Source organism: Parus major, chromosome Z, assembly GCF_001522545.3.
Source record: "Parus major isolate Abel chromosome Z, Parus_major1.1, whole genome shotgun sequence".
In the NCBI taxonomy this organism is placed as follows: domain Eukaryota; kingdom Metazoa; phylum Chordata; class Aves; order Passeriformes; family Paridae; genus Parus; species Parus major.
The window spans coordinates 37,868,863-37,895,214 of NC_031799.1; the positions used below are offsets into that span (position 1 = coordinate 37,868,863).

Sequence of the window (26,352 nt, forward strand, 5' to 3'; positions counted from 1 at the left end):
GGTTTCCAGCTGTGTGAATGGAGCTGCTGGGACCCATGGATGGCTAGGACATAAAAGATGAAGTGAGTGAGCTGAGCTAAAGCAAAGGCCTAAGTGAGCACTATTCTCATGGGCTGTGTGCACAAAAGCCAAATCTGCAGCCTGACTCAGGCTGGCTAATCCTGAGGGTGTGAGGGAGAGTATTTTGACTAGCAAAAACATATGTGTGTAGAAGTTCTGCAGTTCAAGTCCTTTAACTCTGTGCTTTTCTTTTTTGTGGTTAAACTTCCAGAAAACAAAAACCAGAAAATTGTATTTGTATTTCCTCTGGCCATGGAAAGTAAAGGCTGAATTATGAATGATCTCAAGACATGTTTGGGCTTTTACCTTATGAGAAGTTTAGAGGACTCATGTAAAAAAATAATCTAAGGTTTATAGGATAAAGTAAAGGACTGCTGGCTCTGTGGCACTTCGAAGGATGCTTGGCAGAGTATCTGCACAGGAGAAGCCGTGCTGTGGTTTATGATGCAAATCACCTCAAGACAGATGTTGCTACTTACTCTGTTCTCTGCTGCCCACTGTAGCTTCTCCTCCCTTACAACTGGGGCTACAAGGGGACCTGCACCCTGGCTGGCAAGCAGTAGCATGTTTCCCAGAGGGAATTTTGTCAAGAGTCTCCCGTCTTATGGAGGGCTGTAGTTTTCAGAACTCAACACATTTTTTCTTCCACAAAGTGGAAATACCAGAGTGAATCTGTTATGCTACTCTTAAGACAGGTTATCAAATGGTTCCTGCTCCAAAATGGGCAAATCTGAATATCCCACACATCCCAAATACTGAAAGATCTCAGATTCATGCTCCAAATCAGAATTATTGCATGGTTGCATCTTCAGAGACAACCAGCAGTAAATAAAGAAGCATTCCATAAACAACCAAATCCATAACCAGTTAGTTATAATTTTTTTATTCATGTTAGAATTTCTATCAGTGTTTGAACATTAATATTTAGAGAGTTTGTACAATTACCATTCAAAGCTTAAAATGAGAACCACTAGATCACAAATGGTAACTAAAACACAGTTCAGAATTGTATGAATATTCACACTCTCTTTCTCTCTTAACACTGTTAAACACTTTATTTTCTCCAGGGGGTTTACAAGGAAAAGTGTGCACTGTAATTGTATCTCAGCAGTGTTCTAAATCATAATGGTATCATCATTACATATAAACTCTTTAAAAATATACTTCTGTCAAAAGACTTGATGACTAATATGTACACTACAAAAATAAATTTTCATATAAATAAATTATATGGCATAATTTTATCTTTGTAACTGAAATGACACAAACCCACTCCTACCAAACAGGCAGGCAATGAGACCCAGTTTGAATATTTTTTTTTTCCTTTTTACTCCTTACACTAACAGCTAGAATGAGTCCATAATGTAAATGTTATATACTCTTTCCTATTTAACATTAGTAAGCACTCTATACAAATAAAAATCCATTAAACAGTAAAAACATAACTGTAATAGTGTTTCCAATAGAAATAAAATCCCTGCATTTTGTTTGTTATAAACTGGCATGACAAATACTGTAAGAAAAACATTCTTATGGTACAAAAATATAAATATCACCCATGATTAAAAAAGTTAAGAAACAAAACCAAAACAAAATAAATGTTGCCAGCCACTGAGTTCTCCCCTTGCCAATGTGACTATCGAAGAAGGTCTACATTGTGCACAAAGCAGCAGACAGCTCACCCACACACAAGCACGCAGGAAGACTTGGGCAGGGGCAGGTGGGAGATACTGCAGCTTGCCCCGGGCCCCTTCCCTCCCGAGGAAGAGCAGGAAGCAAGGCAGCCTGCAGCACGGAGTGGTGCCAGTGGGAGCCCTGCCAAGCTCTGACACATGGGTGCACAAGCTTGGTGGTTGAAGGTAGCTTCCAATTAGTATCATACAGTTTTGTTGCAGAAATTGTATGATCTGAGGTCACTGTGCTGCTAGTGCTAAATTGGGGCCCCTCATCTTTTTGTCATCAAGAGTTTTCGTGTTAGACAGTGAACTGGACCAGTAGGCAGTTGTGACGTTAACCCTTGGTGTGCACTGAAACAGTAGCTTATGTATCACGGGAATGACACCAGGCTCTCACCACCTGCTCTTCGAGCGTTCACATTGGAGATCTGTAAACAAGTGCCTCATATCAAAGTGTTTTCAAGTGAGCAAAAAAGGCATGGAAATCTGTGCATTCTAATTATCCCCATTCGTTTTGCTGGCAAGGTCTGTGGGCAAAGAGACTCCCTGAAGCCACTGGAGAAAAACACTTTCCCATCAAAGAATTGGCCACTGCTGTTCAGGTATATATAAAGAAAAGCCCCACCACTGCTGTGTTTAGAAACTGAATACTGGTTGTGTTTGGCTCTGAATACAAAACTGAACATCTATCTGCTCTAAAAAAACAGCTTGGTGAAGGGCAGTCAAAAGATGAAAAAAGAAGACAGAGATAATGAAAACTTGTGTTGCATTATTTTAAAGTAAGGTTCTTCGTTCCTAGGGTTTGTTTCCAACTGGAACACAGATTGTAGTGTTTTTCCAGACCCTTCACCTGCAGCAATCCCCTTTTAGTTTAAAAATAATAGTACAAAAAGCTAAATTAGTTTCACAAAGAGATCCCAGTTTAGCTGTTATAATTAAAAGTGCCAATGCAGCATGGGAAAACACAAACAATAGAGAAAAGAACTACCCAGGCCTTACATGTCTTTACCGTCCTGGCCCACCAGAAAGCCATTTATATTTAAAAGATGAATATACTTTTTTTTTTTTTTTTTAAATTCCTTCCATTTGATTTTTATCACTTACTATTAACTCCTTCCTGCCATGAAAATAAGGTTACCAAAGATGCTTTCAATCCTGTAATGACTCAGCTAAGCTGTGGCTCACCATCAAACAATTCATTATTCAGCTTCTAATGCCATTCACAATTAACAGTATCAAAATAAGGCAGATGCTTGTTGCATTTCTGTAACCACCAGCACCTCTCAATATCCAGCACCTTTGGAAGTGAAAAAATAATGGTTATAGTGCTTGCACTTACCTGGCATGTTTTGCGAGGGAAAAAAAAAATCAAAGCACTATATGAACAGTAATTAAGCCTCACAACATTCCTGGGAGGTAGGTAAGTGTAATTATAACCATTTTACAGAATGAGAAACTGAGGCATGGGGCAGTTAAGTGACTTGACCAAAGTCATGTGGACCAAGTCATAAAGAAACATAATTCCAAACCTCAACTCCCTGTCTTCTCTAGTATTTGAGTTGGGCCTTTGATGATGGCAGTCTATAGTTGTATATATTGGTAAACAACAACAGAGTTTTCACTAGTGCCTTCTAACAGGGAAAGCCAGACTCACATCAGCATCAGTGGGTTTGTAAACCCACCAAGTGTTAACCTACAGTAAAAGAGAAACTACAGTACACCAGGAATAAACACACAAAAGCATGCATATTTCCTGGTGCACACTTGGGACACATACAGCAAAACAAAACCTGCACATAGCTAAGTCTATTTAAGCCTCCCAGATTAACTTGCTTTTCTTCATATTTGCTTATTTTAAAAATTACCACGCATAGCGTGTTTGAAAGTTAACAGTAACATTTCATACTACCACAGGGTTGTGATACGCAAACTTAAAATATTTTAAACAGACATGTACCTTTAAAAAATCCTATTACATAAGCAATATTTGCATAGAATTATACAAGTAAATTATAAAATATTTAAGCAGCAGCAACTTATGCTGAAATTTAGAACTAGATTAAGCTTAGTTGTGGCACAGATATCAATGTACAAAAAGTACAAAGAGCACACAATATTGTCCCCATTCTATTGCCCAAAGGCAAATTACTCCTGATTATACTACTTTACATCATTCTTTTGTATATTACATATGTGTACATCTTTTAAATACTTAAAAGAAATATTTAACAAAATAATACAATAGGTTACAGTAACAGTGAACTGTTGTCTTGATGCAGCATGTCCTTTTCTACAACTTCAAGCAGTTCTTCTCTTCAAGCAGTTCTGGAATACAGTTTTCCATCTTTGGCCTCTTCTTTGCTTCAGTTATTACCCTGTACAAATAAGGAGAGAATAAAAAGCCAATGTTCACTAAATTTCAAGAAACACAAACAAATCAAACTAAGCCAACTCATTTAATGATTCTTGTGGTTAGAGTTAGCAGTGAGGAAATGGTGGCTCTGCTTTCATCTCAGTCATTAATTTCCTGGTGAAGAAATACTGATGCCAATTTAAAAAACTGTAGATGCTTTAATTTCTAGGTTAAAAGTTTTAGATACCTGTGACAAATTCAATGAACAGTTGAAGCAGAAGTATGCTACATTGAATACTGAGCTTATTTAAGAGTCTCATATTACTATTCACATAATCTTGAAAAAGCTAAGCCCAAATATTTCCTTTTTCTCTGAATACTATTATTTGTCATATTTCTAGACTGCAAGACTGAAGGCATTCATGTCTATTTATGCTTTGAGATGTTTGGAGAGACGTTTTATAATTAAGAAGGTGGTTTCATTTTGAATTATCATAAAGATTTCCATTAAAACTGTGTGTGTGCATACACATGCATGCATGCATATGTGCAAAATATTCTAGAATGAAAATAAAATTACTTGCTCTGCTCTAACTAGTGTCTGTCACAGACAAGCAAAGAGAAAAAAGAGGAATCCACAGATAAGTAACTATTCTAACACCTTCTTTTTCCCCTGCAAGAGAACAACATTGTAAAAATAGTGAGAAATAGTTTTTCTGGTAAGAGACCCAAGAAGTTTTCAGTGTAAAAATTCAATGGGCAGCTCTATCCTGTGCAAACCAGCCATAGCCACTGCAGCTGCCCCTGGCAAGGCAGGGGTCAGCTCAGACACCTCCAGTGTATGAGGTCACTGGGTAGGTCTCTGGAGGACCCCCAAAGAGCAGCAGTGTACTAGGCATGGTAGGACTTCCCACTTCTCACTTGATTCATCTTCCAGAGGGATTCAGTCAGTCCTCATTATTGACTTTAAATTCTTTCACAGACTATTTTATTCAAGAGATGATGACGACTCCTAAAGTAGCTGGAAATTTTACACTCTCCTAGGCAATGTCATTTTATATAACGTTTTAGAGCATGCCTGATTCAGGGATCAGAAGACAGGACTTATGCAATGGTAAAGGCAGTCATACAGCTCCAAAGATGTTATACAGCATCTCTGCTTTATTTTCCTCATCTGGTAAACTGGGATTGTATGATGTACTTATCCATTTTGCAAGGCTCTTTGAAGTAGTTCATATCTGAATGCACTATGACTTCCTAGTGTTGGAGAACAGTGTCTTAGCCAACCTCATGTCTAGTGCAAAATGTACTATATTCATAGTTAGCAGATTTAATGTGACCTGTAAGTAGTGCTTTCTATGAAAAGGTGAATGATGAGAGGAAGGGAAGTGAAAGGATTTCACAATTTTCATGGGAAATGAAACTCTGAGAAACTTTTATTTTTCCTCTTTCTTTTGATCACACCATTGCCTGACACAACCCAAAGCTTGCAGTTACACAGGATGGACCTACCTTATTGTGAGCTGTTGCCAGGTATCCTTTCCTCACATTCAACATCTTGCAGTTCTATTACTTCTACTTTAGAATTTCTTCTTTCACACCTCACATTAAAAGGCACATGGGGGTCCTCAAACGGCGCGTGGCCAGCTTCGTGGTGTCCCTCGAAGGATGGGAAGCTCGCTGCCCGGGAGCTGTGGCTGTGCAGGGCAGGGTGGACAGCAACAGTGACCGAGGCCGAGGCAGTCACAGTGGTGATAGGCTGGCAGTAGGCTGCTCCCGCAGCGCCCGCCGCCCCGAATGCCGGGCTTCTCATGCTGTGGGAACGAGCCTTGTGGCCCAAGCGATCCCTGTTGCTGGGTCCCGAGTGCCCTTCGGTAGAAATTTCAAAAGCGTCCCTGCGAGGGCGGTGAGGAGGTGGTCGCGGCCCTTCCCTCGCTTCCCTTTTGGGCTGTCTGCCCTGATGCCACGGCTGCTGCGTGCTGGGCTCCGGATTCGACTGCAGCCTAGGACTCGGCTGGTGCCTTGCTTCCGGCTGAACCACCTGAGAGAGAGAGACACGCACGGTTACGCCTCTGACAAAGCAAAGCAAACAAATACTCTGCCTGCTTATATTTTATGCTGGGAATAATTGTAATAATGCTCTGACTCCACAGAGGGAATGTTGTGGAATCTGATAATTGATTTTCTCATGGTTTTTGTCTGAAGTTATTAGAACCTGGAAAGCATATCTTCAGAAAAACACAGGATGACAGCTGAAAACATTATTGTAAGCTTCCCACATGCTGCTCCATCTTTTCAAAGGGATGGGTGACAAGCACTTGATCTTAACTCAACAAGCAGAATTGCAGGCATTTGGAAAAGGCTATTCCATGCAGGGAACATACACAGGATATTAGTAGAGTAGTTTGTATAGACTGTAGGAATCTGTTTTCTGATTTCCATAAAGAGCGTGAAGCACAGCAGCTACATCAGTCAATAAACCGTGACCAACTTCAAATGTGGCTGTGCTTGTACCTATTTCTAGGCCTCTGCTGAACAAAACCAGATCCGCATTGCAGCTCAGCATGCAACATCAGCAGGGGTAGGAGACAGAGCTTTATCACTTCCCTTTGAAATCACAATTATGCCAACCCAGTAGCAAGATGCAACAAGGCCCAAGATTTGGTGCAACACTTAAACTACTTTCTTCTGGCTCTAATCTTTCTGCCCAAAATGTGCTGTCACAGAGAGGCAAATGTGATCCACAAGGAGCTGTGTGAAAGAGGCTGGAAACTGGTAATCTCTCCTCCTTCTCTCTCTGAAAACACTCATCAAACAGACTGAGAGCTCTCTCTTGTGGCTGGTGCCAATAGGATGTAATAGCCAAAGGCCCTGCTTTTGTACCACCACTTTACTCCCAACTCAGTTATAAAGAAGAGAATGAGGAAAACCTTCACTCCCTGCTAACATGTTTTGCCATAAAGTCACAAAACACAATCAGTCAGAAAGAGTTTTCCACGAAAATAAATAGATTTTTTTAAAAAAAAAACAAAAAACCCAAAACACACTGAAAAACTTCTTCTTGCCCTCCTGCTAGTACATATGAAAGCCACTTACAGTGGATCTTGCGAAGAGAGGATTCTCAGTCGCTTCCACTATTACTTGGTGGACTGGTGCCCCAGGGCCTCGTGTGGCCTCATACTGATGCAGCTCTTCACTGATGCCAGACACTGTGGTTTGAGAGCTGTACTCAGAATCAGAGGAATCCGAAGCATTATTTGTGTGGCCAGGTGGCAGTGCAAACCTCACAGTACCGGGGGCTGGCTCAGGAGATGGTGTGGGCAATCTGTCCTGTCCGTTGGCTGGAGATACCTGATGACAGCAACGCTTTTGGTTACATTCAGCTAGCTTTACCCTTTCAATCACTAGTGCTTGACACAAACTATGTCCTGCCAAATACACCCTGCCGTGCCACAACAACTTTAGCAACAGTTTTCTGATGAACATAGATAATGAAAAAATTAATAGAAGTATAAAAGACATGACCTCCATCTGCAGATATGTATGTAAACAAGACTACACAGACTCCTCTGGGTATCATCGTCTCAGGAAGAGCACATGTGTGTGTATGTGCATGCACTTGCGTATTTGCTTGTAAATATAAGAATAAAAATAATATGTGGGCTCCCCTCTCCCTTCAGCAAGCATTAGCAGTGATTTCATAAAATCACCTCAGTGGGTTGGCACAGGGTTACTCGGTGTCTATTTGCAAAGAGAGAGGGATACACACATCACAGCAATATATATAGTAATAATACACACACACACTGTTTGAGTAAGAGACAGGTCATGCATACTGTTAGGAATTAAGGAACTATGCATTGTTGTCAAAACTGTTCTACTAATATTGAAAGAACCCAAATGCTTTTGAAATATACCAGTGCTGGTATATTTCACACATACCTTGTGTTTTATTCTTGCGGACACACACACATACGTACACTCACGTAAAACACAGCGCACTGACTCTACTGACACAGGATAAAGATAACCCCCACATAAAACAGCAATTGTACTAACTACAGAGTAGGTAATAAATGATCAACAACCAAATATAAAGTTGGTATCTGTGAATCCTGGAGTCTGGACTTTTTACTGTAAAGTCATCAACATCTAAGCAAAGTCTTTCCCACATCAAAAATGCTCATTGAGGCAGGAGAATGCTGCAGGGAGAGGTGACTGGACAGGGGGGACATTCTGGCAGACCAATCATGTTTATCAAGGTGTGGTCTACAGACCACCACTGTGTGTGTTGGTCCACACAGGCCTTCCTGGTGGTCTGCTCAGTAAAACACTTTGAAGAATGCAACACAGCCAGTGAGGTAGGAAAGTAGAAGGTATGTGTATAAAACAAACTCCCTTTTGCAAAATACCGAGGGAAATCCTTATTTTACAAACATGTTTGCATGTCACATTATGGCTAGTAGTATGAATAATATTATCAGGTTTGCTTAGTTCAACCTCTAAGCAAGACTTATTTTAAAAAACTTTTAAAAATATAGTAGTATCAACTATGTAACAAACAGCACTTTTTAAAAAAAAATATAAAATAGCCTGAGAGCAAGAAACTTACTCCAAGAAAATTTTAAAAATACTTTCTAAAAACAGGAGGTGACTTGTATTATTTCTTCTGTTCGCCATTAATTTTACTGACCTCAGGGTATGGTCCAAAGAATGAGAGAAGAACAGGAAGCAGCACCAATCCATTGAGAACTCCCAGAATGGTTAGGATTGCCAAAACAGCAAAGAAATACCTAAAGTACAGTGTAAATAATTTGGGGGAGAGAATAGCCACTGTTAGAAACAAGGGAATACAAATTACTCCTATGTTAAAATAATACAGATACTAAATTAACTCTAACATATTACTAACATCAAAGGAAACAATTACATCACTTTCCATATAAGATAAAGGGGTTTTTACCTTTTGAATTAGAGAAGCTACATTCCCCAAAGTGTTAGTTGAGAAAGGAAAGAAAAAAATTACATTTGTTAATTTCCCAGAATCTGGAAGCATGTAATGTTATTTATGAATGTGTTACACAAACACAAAAATATGGAATGTGCAGGGAATGGCTGAATGGACTGAAAGCACAAATACAATGAAAAGGGGCCCCCATTAGTGAAAACCCAGCAGAAGCAAACAAATGAAGTGAAGGGTGTAGAATTTAAACAATTTAGTGTAGAAGGAAAAGAAGCCCTCTTCTCCCAGCAGCTAATCCACTGTGAAATGCTTCTGCAACTTACAGCAGAATGTCTAATTAAATCTACAGTATATCAGGTAAGGGTTTTCCTTGCCGTTCATTAATCAAACTTAACGCCTAGAATTCTGTGAGTTCCAGTTTTACCAAACAGCTTGAATTGCAACTCTTTTACAACACAGGAACCCGCTTTCTGCAAAGAAAATGCCCATTCTATAGTAAGCTTCAGCATTGTACTGAGTAAGAGCGCTCCACAATGGCAGAGCTGCATTGCAGGCTAATCTTTTGTTGAACAATTTAGCATCTCTGAATACTCTTGTTTTGCGTCAGCCAATTCAAACATAAAGGCTGAAATACTATGAAGAAGAGAAAAGTGCACAAGTAGTTGTCCTTTCCCACCACTGAGGGCTAAGGTCTGGGATCCTTCATGAATACCAAGGTAAACCTGTCAGTAAAAGGAAAGTCTTGCTAGTTGGTATTCGGCACAGCTGGGGCTCAGACTAAACTTAAGGCTGAGTTGTAAGTAATGATTTCAAGGACTCAGTCTTGGTAAATTCCTGGAGGAGAAGGCAAAGGAGAAGAATAGAGGGCAAGTTTGCTACTAATGGGTCTGCTGATTACATTGTCTAGCTGGCAACAAACTTTACTGCCTCCCTGTTTCCATATCTGATCAAATATATCAGACTCCTGTAAAACTATAAATATCCTGCTATTGTAAACATTTGGGAATTTCTGATCTGCATTAACAAAAATAGCAAGCCAATCTACTCTACTAACATAAACCATCAGAACTTTAAACTGGGACACAGATCAACAACAGGCATTAAAAACATTTGCATCTCATCCATCTAACGTTAGAATAAACAGGAGGATTATAGCTTTGACCAGTTGGTGTATACAGTGTCTGTTAATTTACTTAATCTTCCACATTGCGGGACTAATCTCTCGCTTTCCGGAAGTTTAGGAACTTCTTCGCCCACTCTAACAATGCTCAGGCTCCCCATAGTTTATTTTATTGTATTTTTTAAACACAGCAAACTGAAGTGAGATTGTGCTATAAAATCAGAAACTGATGGCCTAAAGAAGTAAAATAACATAAGTTGAAAAGTTGAAAGGCTCATTTTATAAACTGAGAGCACATCCAATCCAAATTTGGTGTGAAGGGCTGCTACAATCTTCCATTTGCTATGACACAAAAATGTGTGCCAAAATCTCATCTGTTAAGTAGGAAAGCAGCACACCAAAAATGTACCCCTGAAAATTTAGGCTAAATCTATCAGTATGTATCGATCATACATAATCCGCATGTCAAAATGTTGCAACCCTTAGAAAACCAGGTCCTAAAAGAATAATTCTATTTCTTCAATACCAATACAATAAAGTAAAAAATAGTAATTTGGTGGAGAAAAAAATTCTATTTCAGGACCTGGAGTACTTGTATAGTAACAATCTTAATGCAGGTTTCATGAGATCTAACTGCAAACTGCCTGCTTTCTTCAAATATCTTCCATACATAAACAGAAAGCCTGATGAGATTTAGCAGTCATTCTCTCAGTTCCTGCCCCTGACATTTTGTTGCTCTTGTTGTCAAATGGATGTCAGTTAAGTCTAGTCATCTATCCAGCTTATGTCTACCTAAGTAGTTAAGCTATCTTCCAGAGCATTTTTATTTGGCCCACTTCTACCTCAGCTCCATTTTAGGGCTTGGATTATTTGTGTGTGTGCGCTGTAGTTTACCACAAAGAGCCTGCGTTACTTCTAAGATTAGCCATTTTGCAGAGCTCCCCAGGTTGTTTGGAATAGAAGAGGATCTGTTTCATTGCACTTCTCAAATTCCCCTCAAGAAAAGACTTGCTTTCCTCTATACTTGATGAACTCACATTCTTAATTATATTCACAAGAAACAGCCTGCTTGTAGTTCTAAACAGAAGGGTCTTTAGGCTTTGCTGTACAAAATTTTAGTATGAAGTTCTGTGTTCATATTTATGGTTCCCTAGCTCCCAAACAGGGCTCTCTCCCCCCCCACCCCTTTTCCTCATTATGTAAAACCCACATAAGGATAAAAGGGGAAGGCCCTGAGAGAGTCACTTGCAGCACAGCTGAATGTTTGTAGGTTCACGTGTCCTTTGCATACAAATTCTTGTGCATTACAAGAAGTCTGGAGGACCTCAGGGCTAAAGGTCAGATGCAGCTAATACTGGACATATGAGATGCTTTGAACTAATTCAAACCCAGCACTAGCAAACTTTCTAAAGAGCGACATTTTTGTGTTCCTTCATGCTAAGTGTCAGATTTTCCTGGAACAGATTTTAATGTCAGCAATGGAAACACTACCATGTCTAGCAAGTAACAAGGAGTTAATAAAACAGAGGGAAAGCAGGACCATGACATAAGCATACTCGACACACCATGCAGAGTAATAAAATGACAGATCAACTCAAGTGAATAAAAATTAAAAGCACACTTATTTTTATTTTTGAAAGAAAGTCAAAACACAAAAATGCTTTACCTGACAATAAAATCAAACTCTGATCCTGCAAGCATTAACACCCCAAGCAGAGTGGACACGGCCCCATCCAGCACTGGTGCAAACATGTGTTCCAATGCAAGCACAGCCCTATGGTTCCTGTCTCCTATGGCAGTTAAAAACGCCTGTAAAACAAAAAAATCCATTTCCTTAGGCAGATGTATACAACCTTCCAAACAGCCTCTCTCCTAGCGTACACAGTTTTCCATCAGTTAATTACTCCAAACTACAGTTTATCAAAGTTATCTTTGTGGCTGGCTAACCCTTGAAAAGAAGACCTGATCCTGCAGTTATACTACATAGCAGCTGCTGAAGTCACACAACCAGAGTAAGCACTGATGACAGAGTCAGACCATAGTAATTCTGGAAGCAATGCCTACTTGCAACAGTAGCCTTTTGTCTCTGGATTTGCCTATTTCCACCTGAAAAGAATTGATGTCATGGTGAAAAAAGCACTTCAGGTGTGAAAATTGCAGAGGTATGCATCTCATTCTTGTGGGTAGTGGCTTCCATGACTTTTTTTAGACTTAATTTAACTCGAGAGTTTTTGAAACTTTTAGTATTTCAAAGGTAGCAGTTCTATACATAAAAAATTATCCTGGGAATAGTGCTGAACATGGTAGTGCCCGAGCAACAATATCACTAGTGAACTGCCTTCATTCCTACAACTCCTTAGGAATAAGCTTTATCACGCCTCTTCTACACTATTAGTTTCTAACACTTCCCAAACTATTCCAAGTCTTAGCAAACTCATTTACCTCCAAAAGTCTATCTGTAGCAGCAGTGGAAAAAAGATGACATCACTTGAGGGATCCAAATGCTTGTCTCAATGTATGCTTTTCATTTAGGGTGACTTTATGTGCCTTAACTCTATACATCATCTGAACTACTAGATAAAATATTTTCCTACAGACGGCATGTTTGTGCCCAGTATTATTAGCCAATGGCTTCTGAAAAGGTGGTGCAGATTTTACAAATGGAACACTAATTCAAACATGTTCACATTCGAGAAGTCCAGAAATACCAAATGACACAATATCTGATTTTGAAAAACTCCTCTGAAGAATTCTCTTTTGCAAGATAGTGAATCTACATGCAAGAGGCAACAAAAAGCTGTGTAACACTGATGCAACAGACAAGGATTATGAGAGTCTGGACTGAAGCAAGGTGATTTAAGATCTCTGTTTTTCTCTGTATAATTGCATCAATGAGACAAACGGGTATCACAACTAATGGATCCTCTCTTGTCTCCTCGGAGACTGATTCAATAGCTAAGAACTACCTCATCAAGACCAACCCTATTCCATTGAAACAAACAGAAAGGTGTACAAAACTGTGACCATTTTCCTTCATGTGACCATGAGAATCATGTTACCGACAAGAAACTGTAAGGATTTATAATCTAAACATTGCCACCATTTTATTTAAAAATGTTTTTAAAACGTTTCATGATTTTACATACCAAAGCAACGTGAACAGTGAATTCCACACCAATGCCAACAGAAGCAATCAGGATAACCACAGGCACTGCACTCAGCTTTATTCCAATCAGACCCATCATGCCAAACAGCTCCACAGTCATCAGAGCCAGCACCACCACCTAGATGATTTCAAACATCTATTAGCATCTTCTTATACTCCAGACAATGAGGAGAAAGACATTTCAAAATAACATGGTTACCATAGGAATACTACATTCCTCAAAGCCATCCTACATTCCCAAAGACAAGCTGCTTTTACTTGTTTCATTTTTCTCAATGGCAGTGAATGCTGAATAGCCAGTCTAAATTACACTCTAAGAACCAGTTAACACATGAAGCACCAGCTTCGTATTGGTTACAATCCACCAGCGAGCTGAAAAACCATTTGTTCCTCCTCATCATGGATACTCCCAACAGGTACATTTTTCTTTTTCACCCATCTTTCAGACAATCCTTCCAGAAAAAGTATCTTTCAACTACCTGTATTTGATCTCTCTTTTGCAGAACTGCAAATATAAATGAGGATGTCTAAAGCACAGAAGGAACTAAATGCCATAATCAGCTGATGAGCCTCAGGTTACAGAGGGACTCTGAGCTTTTAAGGTATTTGGGGGGATTGACATGGACAAAGTGAACAGTTAAATAGAAGAGGAAGCTTTTATTTTTCTTTCATCTACCTTGCAAAGAAAAAAAAAAAAACAAACTGAGGAAAAGGGAGGGAAGAAATCTGGAGAATCAACTTTGAAAGCAGCTAAAGCCAAGTAGGAAAAAAAAAATAGACACGCTTATAAAAGCAATGGTGGACTCTGAAAATAAACACCTTTTCCAAAGGAAAAAAAGTATGCACTACAATAAATGATTTTATAAGCTAATGAATCAAGCATAATAACATAAATCTCTTGATAAGGTGCTATGAAAAATATTCTAGACTAAACATTTACCTTTTAACATACCTGTCATATAAATGTACATTACAAAAACTAGTAACTGTTTTATGCTTTTCTACTTCTGGCGCTTTATAAACCATACTATAGTTTATGGAATTTAAACATAGGAACATCATTCATTCAATTTAACTTGAATGTTTACTGAGAGGCTTATGGTGCCTTGCAGAAAGTATGGAGGAGTGTTCTCTGCAGTTTACAATTTTATGGTCTTTCTCCTCGATAGCTCAGTTACAGGCTTTCCACAGCGCATACTATACACCATAAGCATTTCAGTTTTTTCCAGAAACATTGCATTCAGAAATGACTGGGAAAATTTAGACAAGCTAGTCATAAGCAACTGCCTCGAAAAATAACTACGTGTGACAAAAGAAGAGAGGGAATTGAGAATTAGAACTTGTTTTAATAAAGCTCTTAATTTTCCTCTGCATCTTCATTTCTTACATTAGTGTGCATTTGAGCAAGGGTAAAAGTTTATGTACCTTTCTAAGAAACCTTTAAACCTGCAAAAAAGGTGGCCAGAAGATTAAGGTTATTAAGGTTTGTACCTTCAGCATGAACCCTACCCACTCAAGTTGAATAAATATATAATGAATGATGCAATATACATACTCCACCACAGGCCCAGACATAAACAAAACCTTCCCGACTACAGCAAGAGCTATGCTGAAAGGAATTTGACTTCAACAAAGACCCTTATAATAAACTTACAATGATCCCAGCTGTCCAGGGGTTTAGGAGGAAGAGGGCACACACCAGAAACGTGCAAGCTAAAACCACGCTAATGGATAAGAGGAGCCAGTGACGAAGTCCAATGTACTGCTCCCAGAACAGAAATGGGTAACCATTTGGGTAGCTGGAGATCCCCAGGCTGGTGTAGTTATTACAGATAGCTCTCACTTTCTCAATAGCCTCCACAAAGTCAGAAGTTTCACGCAATCCATTGAGGTAGAAAGGAAACTGAGCATATTCTATGGGCTCGGCTGCTGGAACTAGGAAAATGATAGCAGTGTTAAAACGCGCTTTTGGGAAGAAGATGTTATAAAGAGACCAGGGTTACCAAAACATTTTATTCTTTTTATTCTTTTTTTTATTTTATTCTTTATAGAAAATTGCATAAAAGGTGGTGAATTTAAATTTTACTTGTTTGGAATGAATTATAGTTTTAAAACTCTCCAATAAATAGAAACTGGATACAGTACAATGAGATTACTCTGTTTTAACACGTAGTGTAATGGATGAACACAGCCTACACCAAGTTCCCCAACAGTTAATTTAACTATAATCTTTAATCCATGTATTGAATCCTAATCAGTGTTACAGTGCTTTTTACTGAATATCTGGTAAAAAAACTGATGCAGTTATCTGTAACTGCAACGTTAGAGTAGACAACCACATAATTAAAAAACTTTATCCAAATGCTCCTCTTTTATGCAGTTTCTCCAAAATCAAGGGTAATTTCCCTGAGATTAATTGAAATCCATTGACACAAAACTAGAGGAAAACTAGGCTTGAGCAGGTTGTTTGTTTTTTTTTAAGATTTCCATCAAATATTTGGAAATTCAGATGCAGAATTCCACATTCTGATGGAAATTAGTGGAGGGGAAAAAAAAGACATAATATAAAAGGTAATGGCTTACTGAGGAAATATTTTTTTATCCTTTAATGATTTGACAAACCAACACTCTCCATTCTTATTTTTGAGTGTAATGCAAGGTCTACTCTATGACAAGAAAAGGCTTCTACAACAGGCTTTTGGTCACTGCCATTGTGTGTTCCAAACCCTGCAGCTTCATTCAGTTGACTAGCTTAACATGATTTGCCCTATTATAATCTCAGCTATAAGTTTTCATTAAGACAAAAATTGGCTGACTGCCACAAAGCTCTAGGGTTTGGATACACTGTAGAATGGTTATCCAACCACATTTCCAAGCGCACCAGTTGTCCCCTATATGCCCTTTCCCCTTCCCTACTGGTGTCCAACTAGCAGTCCTCCCAATGAATTGAAAGCTGAAGCAAAGCCAGCTGGTACTGGTGCCAGGAAAAGAGTCAATGGTATGAAGTGGGACTTCTCCTCTAGCCCCTCTAGCTCTTGTACCATATGAGTGCAGAAGCTTAGTGTATGGGTTGCCTTGGTAAAATTTTCATAGGTATTAAGAATTGAGAACAACCATGAGAGAATTCCAGTAATGAAATTTCAGAATAATTTAGGCAGAAATTTCACGAAATGTCCAGGTTTCTCACAAGACAGAACTACCAGGTAACACTTTAAAAAGCAATGCTTACTATAAATTTTTAGAGCTTTAAACTGTTCTATAACTCATTATTCAACACAATAAAACCCTGTAATGGTGTCACAGTTGTGGCAGTGCTTGGATCTCCTATGACTACAGCATAACGTAATGTATTCTCCTGCTTCTGAGCCCCATGCAGCATCGGGGGTTACTGGGGTAACTGGTGCTTGAAGGAAGAAGCGGGGGCACTCATGTAAACTGTAGGACACCAAGATGAAATGCTATACTTACTCCTCAGCCGCGTTTCTGGCATGTAGTCTGCTTTGTCGTGGACCCACTCCGGGCGGTGCGGGCGGATGTTGGCTTGTGAGGCAGCATAGGCCACAGGGTCGTTGCTAACCCAGGCTGTCAGGTAGATGTAGAAAGCATTTGGGTTAATGATTCCATCTGCATCCACCAGACGCTGTTTAGTCAACTGCAAAATGGAAAAAAATTAGAAGCCTTTCAGAATAAGTTTTGATTTCAGGGCTCTTGCCATAATGCTTTCAACAAATGGCCTAGAGATGCAACACACATATAAGAGGGTAAAAGCAATAGAACATGAATCTTCACTTGAAGGGACTGATCAGTAAACTACTGTCTGACAACAAAAGCAAAATCTAAGAAACTGCAGTGACAGTGGTTATTTATAAGTTAGTACTCATATAATATTTACAATAACCACTAAATCAACAGATGGTTCCAGAATACACTGAACCAATTAAATCCAAATTCTGGAAGACTGCAGCCAAGAATGAAAAACAACCAAGCTGGAGAAACATATTTAAAGACATGGAAAGAAAACCTGGCAAGAGTCCCTACACATGTCTGTGTGCAGTTAACCTCTGTTGTTAACACTGAAGGAAATGCCACCCAGTAAATGGAGGAGAGCTATAAAAATAAAACAACATCTGTATAAATTTTGCTAACACTTGCTTCCTATGACCTATGTATTCAGAAAATGCCCAGCATCAAAAAAGCAGACGACTGCCCTGTGTTATTTGGGTCACAGTGGGCAAATGCATCCATGGGGTAAACAGCAGTGGTATACTTCCAGGGTTCTGTTAGCCAAAACCTGCACAGCTAGAGCTCTGACAGAGGACTCCATGGGTGGAAAGTATTACTGGGGCTTTTTGTTTTGTTTATTTAAAATTCTGGCTCAGCTCCAGTTCCAGGTCTTTTTAATGAAATGAAAAACAACAGTGACAGCAGTTTAAAAAAAAAAAAAAAAAAAGAAAAAAGAAAAAAAAATTGGATTCCAAGAATCTGGATTCAATTAGTCCACAGGATATGCAACAACTGTATGTCTTCAAGCTGTCTCTGGAACTGCACAGTACAGTGCTCAGCCCCTGTGGGTGCACCACACTTTTCTCCCTCCCAGGCACAGGAAATTATATCAGCAGCTGCAGTCCAATTGCATTTGTTCCACAGCGTACCTGGTACACTCTGCTAAACAAAATCTCACTGAAGGTTTTCTCTTCAACTCCCTTTCTTTGCCTAATTCATTGCTGAAGCTTCATTCAGACCTGACAGCATGTTGCATGTTGCTATACAGCAGTGTGTTTCACACACTACAGTAACTTTGAACAATGTACTCTGTAAATCTGTCACCTTTAATGCCAGGAAGAAAAAAAGAAAGACAATAAGCAGAACTGCCAAGAAGCTCATTAAAAACACTATTTTTCTGCCTGAAAGCACAGCAAGTTGATGATGACTCTCAGAGAGGAGAAGGTATGTTGTTGAAGAATTTTCTTCTTCAACATTTGAAAACTAATTTTAGTGTAAGGAGTCATTCCTAATGTATTTCCACTTACAAATGGCTACAGTAAATGCAGTCATATGCTGTGGTAACCTCAGGCATATTTTATTTAGTCAGCTCTAACAACTGCCATTTGTAGTTCTACCACAGTTTAGATGTATTTAGCGATGGTGGTACAAGAATATGATACTGCATGTAATCATTTCAGTCTCCTTCCTCTATAATTCATCAACATATTTTTTAAAATGTTCTACAGTGCACAAATCAGTAGGAACAAACCAAATAATTGCAAATGTCTGGCATAGGACTGAACTCCATACACCTGTGGATGCAGAGAAGTATTTTCCACAACAATTTCCATGGAAACTGAGCACGTCTGGCAAGGGAGCACAAAATGCACATCACCCAGTAACAGACAAGGACTATCATCTTCCATGTTGATTTGAACACTTTGCAACATAGGCCACACTGAATCTGAGGAGTGGCTTCAGCAAAGTCAGCAAGGCCAGACAAGAAAGGCATAATTCAGATATTCAGCTCCTTGAGCTGGAAAAAAGATACTACAACCTTTGTAGACTTTGCACTTCCCCCCACTCCTGATGACTTGTGTACTGTTGTGTAGCGTGGACTCTGATACACTACCTGGCTGATGTCAATGGGCTTTGCATGGTTGCCTGTTTGTACCAAGAGTTTGTAAGCCAAAACAGCATCGTCAGAACCATTTTTATAGTTGTTGTAAGTGATCTTCCCAGTTTCCCAGTCACTGTCAAACGCATCCTGAAGTCCTGAGGAATTAAGAGAGGCAAGGGAAAGACAGAACAAGCAGGTGAATAATCACTCTTATAAACAAATTTCAGAAGGAGAAAGAATAATGACGCTTTTTCATAGCTGAATCAGGATGTAAATTATCAACCTGGTACCTCCTACATTTAAGGCTCCACACTGTCAATGTGTGGGAAGTATTAGTTGCATGTCCAGTATTTTGCCCAAAGAAAGGCAGGGGAAGCAAGAAAATGCAAGGGAGAAGCCCCAGAGGTCCCTGAGTTATGCAGACAAGCAAAGCTGAGCTGGCAAGCTGCAGATGCACTGGCATAAATGGCTTCACCTCAAGGGAAATTGAAGATCTTCTTCAAGCACTCCCCTTGGAGAAGTGTATGGGAAAGAGTTAATCTTGTCTAGAACAGAAAAGGGCTGAGCTCAGCCCTCATCCTGCTTCACCACCTTACAACCAGAGGAGGCATATGTCTGTTACCTAGAAAGGAAACATTCTCCTTACTCGCCTCTGCCTCACCAAAACCCTGGCTGAGCCACAGAGGAGGACACACACCGCTCTCATTACCGTTTTGGGCTACTGCAGAGCACTGGGGCAATAGCTTCTACACCATAACCAGAAATTCCACTACGAGGGGGGAGAAAAACACATTCAAACTTTCAACTTCAAACAGCAACTCAACTGCTCCTCAAGCACAGCGTGAGTGAACACGATTTTGTCAATTTGTTCCATCTGTTCAACTTGTGCAGCTAATACAAGTCATGGGATCTGCTGCCAGCACATGTAAAGATCACAGCCAACACCTATTCACTCTCAACTGTTATGTTCCTCCTTGCCACCCTTCAAGGGGGAGGGAATACCTCACAGCAGAAATTTGGATCAGATTTAGTACAGGAAGCCACAGCCCCATACAAGGAGGCTCTGTGCAAGCAGATGACAAACCGCATGTCCAGGGAAGGGAAGAAAAAGGCCGGGGGAGTGGTGGTGGAGGAAATCGTCGACCCACCTCACAGCTGGGCTGAGGAGCCATAATGAAAACCATCACTGCAGACTGGATAGGTTAGCTACAGCTGTACTGAGATAAGAGCACTGGAAGAGAAAATGCACCCAGCTGACAGCGCCTCCAGGACAGAGTACCCATTCCCATTGACAAACTCATCCTCTCTTCCTTAGAAAACTGCCTCCCATGCTGTCTCACTAAACCAGGTCAAATCATGTGAAGCCAACAGGCTGAGAACCAAATGATGAAAGAAGCCTGCCAGATCTCTGCATGCAGTCCTCTAGCACTGATCCAGGAGGAGGACAATTTGCCATCAGGTTTTCTGACATCATCAAAGGACTTTGAGCTTCCCTTTGAAGAAAGCACTGTTTGCTGGCACCACAGAGAAGGGAAACATTGGTTAGGGTATGCAAAAGTACCAATCCATCCCTTCTGTGCTAAGTCCAGCTCTACGTCAGTTTTTCACAAAGTGGCCAGGTGAGAGTATTTGGGCTATCATATCAGTGACAAGAAACAATGACCTTGGAAAGTTAAGAGGATGCTATCAAAAAAGCACATGGAAAAGAAGGAGACGACCTAAGAACAGGGTTACTTCCAGTAAAAGTGTCTCCCTTATGCAGGAAGGGCACACAAGCTGCTATGATAGACAGCACGTCAGGGCAGAGCTTTCACATCAACATCCCACCCCTGCCAGGGGGCTCCACAGACACAATAACAAATAAATCCATTGGCATGTGACGTTACATTAAGTTTGAGGTTGCAAAAAAGGGCATGTACTTTGAAACGTCACCAGAGTGGGTGAAAACTCAGCTCTCTTACATCTCCCTCTGCTCCCCTGTTCTTACAAGCTTGGTCATCCTTCAAATCCTGCTCCCTTTTATAGCTTTATTCTTCAGCCAGCTTAAACACTGTTTTGGGTCATTTCATTGCTCACCTTGCTGAAACTGAAAGTCTACAGAAAGAATATTAAAAAAACACTGGCAGTTGTGCTTAATTTCTGAAGAATTTAAAACTTTGAATAAGTAAAACTTGCCATTACACTTTAAAATTTGTAGTAGATTTTGCTGCTTTCAAAGCAAATATGTTCATAACAATTATTTTAAAATACATTTAATTTATTCAAATGGGATTAATTATATGCTTCTGGGCAGAAAGATGACATCTTTCTGCAGGAAAGTTATAGAAATTAAGAGAATTTTAAAAACTTTATATACTGGATTTTTTCACATCAGCAGTCACTTTTGCTTAGTGTTTCAGAAAAAAGTGACAACATCACAAATTATGCAGGAGTGGGGGTGAGGAAGGAATTCCTACTGACTCATGTGAGCAGCTGCCACTGTGAAACACCAGATAAGATTTCCCTTTGCAAAAACAAGCCTGATTAGAAGTCATCAGGGAATCCAAGCTACCTCATTTACATTTGGTTACTAACAAAAACTTTATTAACATTTACAGCTTAAATGAATGATTAGTGTTACCTTTTCTTCTGTTGCATTTTCAGTAACAGAAAATATGGTAATATAAACAATTCTAGGAAGCAAATACAAGGGATCTCTGAAAAGAGAAGTGCATGAGGCAGAAGGTACTATCCAATGCAATTAATGAGGAAGAATGTACAGCTAAACCAAAGATGCCTCCTTGGTAAAAAATGGTTTTGTTGACATGTTGTTGCATCCTTCATTCTGCTGGACAAATGTGTGCGTGTGTCAGAAGGCCATCTTGAGCCATTAACCTCTGGCACTGAATTCACAGTCAAGCTGGCAGGAATTAGCCATGCAGGTCAAAGCTGTTCCTGTTTTGATTACCAGTCCTTCCAGCATTTAAAACCATGCCAGTAGAACTTCTCCACCTCACAGAGGATCCAGCCTAAACCTGTACCTTGTTCATAAATTCTATCTTCATCTTCCCTTCCCTTGACTCCTTTGGCACCAGCCATAGCTGGTAACAATTAGGTGTTACTCTGCCTGTTAGTCTGGACCTTTAGATATTTCCCCAACTATGACATGCATGGCAGCTTTTTCTACTGAAGTCTAGTAACATCAGTGCCCTGTACCACTTGAAAACAACATCTTTTTATTGATACATCTCAATATCCTCCTTTGCAGGCCTGTGAATGCAGTATCACACTCTGTGAAGAGAGCCCTGCAACTTTACAAAGCAGCAGGGTTTTAAGGTATTAAAACCCTCTCAGAAAAGGTGGTGAGGAGAGGTAAGGATACAGACCTAAATGCTAATTAATAATCATAATGATTAATTCTAAAACTGAGTGTGATCAAAAGGACAATCAATAGCCTGTCACAGGGCTGGCAAGTCACATGGACCACAGTAAGTCACTAATGCTTCCTAAAGCTTCCCTGACCATTCTGCTATAATATTTTAGCTCCACACAGCCTGGTGGTATACCCCAGGTACCAGGAATACACACAGCTCCTCTAGTGGAAGAAAAGCAGAGGACAAATAAGGATAGGCTGGCTAATGTGGAGTGGAGGGGAAAAGTAACTGTGTGCAGTAACTAAGTACAGGGTAGGAACAACCCCTATGAGAAAAGCGTGTCTGTAAAGAACACACATGAGCATGGACATACAGCAGGACGGGACATGCAGGCCCTTGGCCACACAAACAGTTCTTAGCACAAGAAGGACACAAAGGGTTGCAAAGAGGACAGGGAGGCACCCAAAGTGAAAGAGGGATGGGGAAGTATAGGGTGTGCCTGGTAGAGGGGCACTGGAATGGGAGTACTCCTGGGAGTAACACCGAGTGGGCTAGCCTCCAGCATTTCGCTTGGAGCAGCCTGCAAGGGAGCAGATCCAAGGGCACCTCCTCCTGACTCTATCGTTGGCAGACTGCGCTGAGGTTGAACACTAATAAAGCTTCCTGAACACAATCTCAGATTTCCATCTCCCTCACAGGGGAGGGGGAGAAAGTGGAAGGGGGGACACCAGATACATTTTTTCCTACTGTTTTGGAACAGCAGCAAAAAAAAAACCACAAAAGAAACAAAGTAAACAGAAGAGGTTTAAGAGAATTTAGAAAAGCATGTTAGAAGGATGATTGCTTAGAATTCCAGCAAGCATAGTAAGGTTCCAACCCAGCAAACATCTAAGCTATGCTGAATTTTCTTCCTGCCAGTAATGCCTTCCTTACAGCTCAATATGCTTATGTGAGCAAAATATTTTAAATAAAGCTTCCAGTAAGTAGACTGCAATGAATGGATCCAATGTACTTAAAAACCATTAAAACCTCCCAAAGCTAATAAATGAAATACTGGTTTGCATTATTTAGCAATGCATTAAACACATGGGAAACCCCATTTTGTGTAGATTTGTCACTTACATGCATCTGCTTTCCTAATATTTTTCAACATATTTTCAGAATGAATAAAATACATCAGATACTGACAGTTTCCTATATGTTCTCTACGAATTAGTGGCTTCAGCAGTCATCTGTACACAATTAAGTTTAAAATTTACAGTCTCACCAGGTCAGCACAATTTTATTTTTATTTTTTTTTGGCAAGAGCTTCCTAGAAATTCTCCCAGTAGAAAGACATAGGTAGAACCAAAATAATCCTGGGCAGGGTACGTTTGCTGTTAAATTTGCTAAGATATAACAGAACTCCTTATTTTAAATACAAAACAGTTATTTGTCTCAACATGCGCTATTATGGTATCTTCAACATCTTCAATTACTTGGTTTCAACATCATTATCATCATAGTACCTGAAAGGCTATGCCTTCTCTTGTATTTCCCCATCCTGTTCACTTCAGAGCACAAAAAACAGCACCTGAGAAAGGCTGAGTGTATTTGATTGGAAACCTAGACCACGCGGTAAGTTCCTAACCCAATAAAACACATAAGCCACACTGAATTTTCTTCATGCCAGCAGTCCTAGTTGAAGCCAACAAGATCACTCAAGAACTGAAAGTCTGTGTCACAATACATCATGAGACAGGGATTTTTCATTTACTGCTCTGGAAACACTCTTTGAAACTGTCTTACTGGGGAGTAAACTTAAACACAAAGAATTTAAGTGACAAATAGTGAGTCCACACATGGGTTCAACGCAGCACCCAGGCATTCTCCCTACTGCTCAGAGCCTTTAACTGTGTGACAGTATTTGAAGAAGGCAGCAATACCACTGTGAACAATTGTTCCTTCTGACAAACTAAGAAAAATTTCTGTAATGCTCTCTTACCTTGCAGCCAGTCTCGAAAGTAGTGCAACCACATTTTGGGGAGCTGCCTATCCTCTTCCAACAAGACATACGCCACGTTGCTGAAACTTCTGTGAAGTTCATAAAGTAAGTGCTGGACATTTGGATAGTCTGCTTTCTGTGTCACAATGTACATGTTGTAGAATGAAAAGTACTTGAACTGTGCAGCAATAAAGTCATATTCCCGTGTCTCCCGTGGTACAATGTCTGTGAGATCTAGTCCATCTCTCACCCGGGTAGTTCCATAAAGGCTGAGCCCAAGTAAACCCAAAAAAAGAAAAATAACCACAATCTGCAACAGAAAACAAAATTGTGCTTGGTTTTAGGTTTCTGAAGGAGCTAACAATTCATAATATCATACTACAAAGCCAAACTCAAAATTAACATCCATTAGAACTTTTGAGCTTTTATTTTTCTGGGGTTTTTTTCCTGCATTACATACTACAAGACTAAGGTAATTTGTTCTTCCTTGAAGGGGCTCTGCATCATAGATGAGAAGTTTATATTGTAGTAAAGTTTAAAAGCAACTTTAAATTCAATGTTCACAAGCTTACATTACTGAAAGTCACCAGAACCCTCATTTGTAACATATATTTGAAGTATGCCTCTACAGCACTTGCAAGATAAAGCTTTTAAAATAAGAAATCAGCTATAAAATTATTAAAAACTGTTGTTTCACAACAGTTGAATTTACTCCTTATATTTAATACCACTGCCAGGGCAATTTTACAGCTGGGCAAGGCAGAAGTGTAATTTTGAAAAACAGGTAAATCATTCCCCAATTACCTTAGCTTTTGGTTTCAGGAGGAATGGAGCATAATGCTTTTCTGCAAAAGATGAGAGTGTCCACTTCGTACAGGGTTGCTCAAGGCAATGTATACTGGAGTCTGAAAACTGGGAAAGTAAATCCCTTGTCGAGCTTGTGCTTTCTGGGCTCTGGCAGCTCAGATTATCTTGTGTCACTGTCACTGGCTGCACAGATATTTCTGAGCGAGGCTCTGCTGTGGTGTAGTACACCTGCGTGTGAGGATCATATTCTGTGCGCAACTGCACTGTGGACTGCATTGTAATCTGAGTTTCATGTGCAAAACTGTGGCTGCTGTACGGGGGTGGAGGACTGTAGCAAGTATTGTCATTTTCCACGTACGCCTGAGGCTCAACCTGAATCACTCTGGTGACACACGGGCTGTAAGAGAAGAGAAAAACATCAGATCACATTGAGACAGATCTTTATTTCAAGCAGGCTAGATAGGATAGCATGCTTTCATCTGAGATTGCTTCTACTTCTGTTGGACAGTTTACGCTAATTATGTGTAACACTTAGATGTTAATTTCATTCTGTGCATTTAGGAGACATTTCTCAGGCATGGTTCATAATGTAGGCCCTGAGAACAGGTGCAAATTTCTTGTCCTCCAGGAAAAATGAAATGGCATCTGTCTGAAGACATTGACATGTATACACATCACCCCATTAATTACACATGCTCATCAGGTAGTTGTACACAGATGGAATGCACACTAAGCCTGTGAGCTTGCATCTCTTTACCCATGCTGAGAATTAAGATACTTAGATGAAGAGGCAAATGCAAGACACAGTTCTTCTGTTAAGAACAAATGAAGTAACTGTTAAGTAAAACTCGGGCATTCTGGATAAGATCTCGGATTTTTGAGAGGCAGGTTGAAACCACTTGCCATATAGTGACTGAATATTTTATGTATCAGGAAAACATTAAAGTATTAATGAAAGGATTCATTCCTAGGAAAAGTGGGCCATATGAAGAGACAAAACCATGGAAGTAATGGAAGAATTCCCTTTATTTTAGTCTATGCTAGACCCTAAGAGATACCTAGTTTATATTAAAAAAATTATAAATTATCAGACAAGCCTATTCCTGTACATGAGAAATGACAAATGGTTGATAGTAAACAGTATCAGATATTTTTCACAAATGCACAGATCCTACAAGAAGAGGAATTCAGAATGTTGCCTACTTAATCAAAGCAAGCTCTCACTAACTGCATTTCTTCACATGCAAAGGGGCTGAATTCTGATG

At 39.8% G+C, this 26,352-nt stretch overlaps 1 protein-coding gene across 2 annotated transcripts in view; it reads right to left on the minus strand.

Moving 5' to 3' along the window:
• Positions 1 to 916: 916 nt before the first annotated feature.
• The window catches only part of PTCH1 (patched 1), a 67,308-nt gene continuing 41,872 nt past the window's right edge, over positions 917 to 26,352 (minus strand). Inside the window, exons 14-24 of one of the 2 annotated variants that reach the window (XM_015615025.3) lie at positions 25,085 to 25,484; positions 24,281 to 24,590; positions 18,956 to 19,098; positions 16,807 to 16,990; positions 14,993 to 15,273; positions 13,319 to 13,456; positions 11,839 to 11,981; positions 8,783 to 8,882; positions 7,186 to 7,440; positions 5,602 to 6,130; positions 917 to 4,111 (exon numbers count right to left, since the gene is read on the minus strand). In XM_015615025.3, coding sequence (XP_015470511.1) covers positions 5,603 to 6,130; positions 7,186 to 7,440; positions 8,783 to 8,882; positions 11,839 to 11,981; positions 13,319 to 13,456; positions 14,993 to 15,273; positions 16,807 to 16,990; positions 18,956 to 19,098; positions 24,281 to 24,590; positions 25,085 to 25,484 — 2,482 coding nt within the window. In that variant the 3' untranslated portion in view covers positions 917 to 4,111; position 5,602. Of the gene's footprint in view, positions 4,112 to 5,601; positions 6,131 to 7,185; positions 7,441 to 8,782; positions 8,883 to 9,052; positions 9,070 to 11,838; positions 11,982 to 13,318; positions 13,457 to 14,992; positions 15,274 to 16,806; positions 16,991 to 18,955; positions 19,099 to 24,280; positions 24,591 to 25,084; positions 25,485 to 26,352 lie in introns of those variants that run through there. The other variant, XR_004500486.1, reaches the window with a different exon arrangement.